Genomic DNA, 3879 nt, shown 5'->3' with positions numbered 1-3879 from the left:
GAGAAAACATTCTCTCAGGCTTTCACAGAGAGCATATTGGCCAAGCATTGGCCGTGACTCATCCTCATGGCTGACACTAACAAAGGTTCTACAATCTGAGGTACAGGATCTCAGGAAAAATTCTGAGGGCATTTCATTGACCTTATCAGACCCAAAAGCTACAACTCTTGGTGCAAAGGTCCTGCTTTACCTTGGTCTTAACCATCCAGAAGAAAAGTATAAAAATGAAATATAAGAAGTAAAGCCATGCTGTTATGTTGAGCTGTGGGGGACTCAGGTCAATAATTTCTGACATTGCCAGTCAAGTGGAAGACCCAATACTATCATGGGATACTGGACTCTTTTAGAATAGTTTGCTGAGTTTACACACCTATAATATTCAAATAACAGAAGTTAACAAAAAAGGGTATACAGATGAATGTCCATTTTGTATCTGTGTATTCAATATGATTGGGATAGATATATAGTTACATTCTGTTAATGAATAGAATGATTTCTTCTAATGGTGTTTGTAAATAGGATCTCAAGTCCGCATCTTGTACAGCAATTAACCACTAAGAAGAATATCTGCAGTGTGTTAATTATTGAAACTGTCCTACCGATTTGATTTGAAACTGTCTCATTGCTATTTATTTATCAATAAAACTATGGCAAAAAACCCCAAATATAATTTCAACACTGTGCTATATCTCTAGTTCACCAGACCACTTGTAATTTATGTATAAATGAAAATGAATACTATGTGGCTAGGAACTTTTCACATGATTGTCATAAGATAGTTTGTATGTGGCAGGTCTTTTCCACTATAAGAAAGGCTATTATACCAATAGCTCGTCTGTTTAGAGATTCTTCCAGTGTTAAGTGCCTGGGATAGCAACACATACAGATGTGAAAAGGAACCTATGTGCAGAAACCATGATTACTGAAGAACTGAAATTCACAACTGTATCAATAGGTTAGTTTAACAGTTCACTGACTAGAATGAAAGAATTGTTTTCACCAACTGATGACCAAGAAGCTGGCAATTATTGAAAGGTGAAGAGCCACAGAAATAGACTGAATTGTTCCCATGGAATTCAGAACTCTTATTATTGGGCAGGTCCTGGGAAAATCAGTAACAACAACAGCAATAAATACACCCAAACTCTTATGCTTTAGAATGAGCATCCACGTATATGGCACTGTGCTGGGGATAGCTTACAGATATTCTCTTTTCCAGAGAATACTGTTAGGAACATGAACCAGTGCTGGGATTATAGTGTATGCCACCACACCCAGTTTAAGTGGCTGGCACAGCATGCAGTACTGGGGATCAAACCTGGGTCCTTGAGCTTGCCAGGCTTAGTCCACTGAGCTATCTCCCTGCCCACATAGATCTCTTTTCAAGCCCATTCTTCTACCTCCTATGGAATGGGGACAGCAGTAGTGACACGGAGGGCAGTTGTCAGCATTAAATGATTTAACTGAAGACATGTCATTCCTAGAGGCTGTAGGACTCTTAGAAAGGACTCATGAAATGGTAACTGCTATGACCACCATAGGTCTTACATCTTCTCAACAATCCAAGATCATGAACCCTTAAGTAACTGAGCTGTGATCTGAACCCAAGTTCATCTTTTTTTTTTTTTTTTTTTTTTCAGAACCAGAGATTGAACTCAGACCCTTGTGCTTGCCAGGGAAGCACTTATTCTACTGAGCTATTTCCCTGGCCCAAACATTTTTTATTTTTATGTTTTTTTTTTTTTGCAGAACTGGGGATTGAACTCAGGCCCTTGCACTTGCCAGGGAAGCATATTTCACTGAGCCATCTCCCCGGCCCCTCCAAGTTCATCTGACTTCAAATTCCACACTCTTTCCAGAGTGCCTGGAAGATGAACCTCAATAAATGTCATGCCGTTATTCTTCTGAACCACTGAGTTCTATAAAATCAGGTGTTGCACAGGTGGTTTCTTCTGCTTCTAATATTTTGTCATCTAGATCTATGAAGGAAGAAAGCAGTGAAGAGCAACAGCCGAGAAAAGCCAGGGGTCCGGGGAAACAGCTACGATGAACAGGCAAAGGGGGAGATGAGATTCATCATGACTGCTGGTTTTGAGTGAGGCTAACGTTGGAAGGACATAACCCTTTTCAATCTCTGAGAAAGGAAGTTGTAATACTGATAAAAAAGGCCTACTAAGCAGGGCTGGTTTCTTGGTAGAAACACTAGGGGCCTAAATATCAAAGTTGAAAGTTTTCTCTCTTAGAGGCTCTATTTCTATATAATCCACATATTAGATAGTTCTGCTACCATTAGATTGGGTTTGTGAGCAGAGGAAAAGATGAAGTCTGTCCTCTCCCTACAGAGCCCATGCTGGGTTACTCCTACTTCCCAAGAACTCATAACAGTCAGATTCACTTGCTTTTCACTGAATGCATATTCACAGAAACACAAAAGCTTACTGAGAGCGTGGCCTCTTTTCTGTTGTTGTAGGTATCCAAATATTCTTGCAGTTCTAAAACACTGAACTTGAGCTTGTCCAGAAGTCCACAAGAAAGGAGCTAGAGATGGAAAGATAATTGGTAGTAAGAATCTTGGGGGACGAAGGCCTGGCTTCACAGATAGACAAGCTTATTCAGAAGTAATGCAATGGGGCCAATGCCATCTACCTGAATCACCTGTGAAATCTATGCTTTTGCTCTGCTGTCCACTGCACTTACAATGAATACTAGCTTGTGAATTTAGGTCTCCTAGGAAAATACCTGTTATTTTAAAAATGCAGTACAGGCAAGGAAGCCTAAGTATTTCACAGAGGCTCACAGAGGTGTGATGCACATTTTTTCTGTGTGAACTCACTGCTGTTGTGCAGTGATACTCCAAGTGGTCTGGAGTCAGAACCCCAGAGACTCACGCTGATTTTACACCATGTAAAGAAGAATGACTGTCATTTTATTCCTTGATGTGGGGCAAACAATCACAATTTGGTTCTCAGAAAGACTGAGTCTGCAAAGACTTTATAAACCCAGTCATTCAGCCTGTATGTATGACTATACTGTGATATGATATAAAGGGCACAGATAATCCTGCCCTCTAAGAGCTCATCAGCCTGGCAGGTTATAGTTATATTCATGAAGTTACGAGTTAGCAGTCTGCTGGAGACTGTCTCAGTCATCCTTTAAACACAGCGTTCATGGTTGAGGATGGAGGACACAGAGGGGAATGAGACCTTGGGATGTGTGCATAAGAAAAGGGATGAGATGATGGCTCTGGAGGCCCATCTGCTGGGCCACATGCCCTGGTCAGCTCTGGGGCGAAAGGGTACTGAAGAGCTGGCAGGGTCAGCGCCATCAGAGAGGTGTCAAGGACATGGTAACAGCACTGAGGTGGATCTCTTCCCCAGATTCTCTGAGGTAGCTCTGCCTTGTCCTGTGCTGGCAGTGTGCACCCTTACACCCAAGGCCTCTGGAAGTCAGAGTGCAGGCACAGTGATGCCTGCCACACTGAGGGGTTTAGCCATGCTTGCTCCTGCAGCATGATTACTCCTGGGATACTTACAGTCTCTGCGTCCACAAACAGTGTCGGACATTCAGAGCAGGAGGTGAGCATCTGGGAAGAGCTAACAAATTTGGACCCAATTCCCCGGAGGTTATCTCCAAGGTAACTGGCTGCATCACAGGTCAGGAAGCAGAACCTCTTCTGAATATTCTGGAAGGGAAGTTAGTGATCAGTTGCCAAGGACAAATTCAACTTACATACTAGAAATAACTACTTTTGTGAGGCATGGGACTTTTAAAATCTTTGTGCTTACTATCTTTAAATTATCAACAACCTGGGAGGCTGAGGCAGGAGGATTTCTGTGAGTTCAAGGCCAGCCTGAACTATACTGAGAGACCCTGACTCAA

General features: G+C 42.2%; 1 protein-coding gene across 1 annotated transcript in view; it reads right to left on the bottom strand.

The window, feature by feature from the left end:
- Fry (FRY microtubule binding protein) overlaps positions 1-3879 on the bottom strand; it is a 431398-nt gene that overhangs the window by 33583 nt on the left and 393936 nt on the right. The window contains exons 56-57 of the mRNA XM_023715059.1: positions 3533-3682; positions 2440-2538 (exon numbers count right to left, since the gene is read on the bottom strand). Of these exons, the coding sequence (XP_023570827.1) occupies positions 2440-2538; positions 3533-3682 (249 nt within the window). The remainder of the gene's footprint in view (positions 1-2439; positions 2539-3532; positions 3683-3879) is intronic.

The sequence above is a fragment of the Octodon degus genome, unplaced genomic scaffold (genome assembly GCF_000260255.1).
Source record: "Octodon degus isolate 3935 unplaced genomic scaffold, OctDeg1.0 scaffold00038, whole genome shotgun sequence".
In the NCBI taxonomy this organism is placed as follows: Eukaryota; Metazoa; Chordata; class Mammalia; order Rodentia; family Octodontidae; genus Octodon; species Octodon degus.
This window is presented reverse-complemented; position numbering and strand designations above follow the sequence as displayed.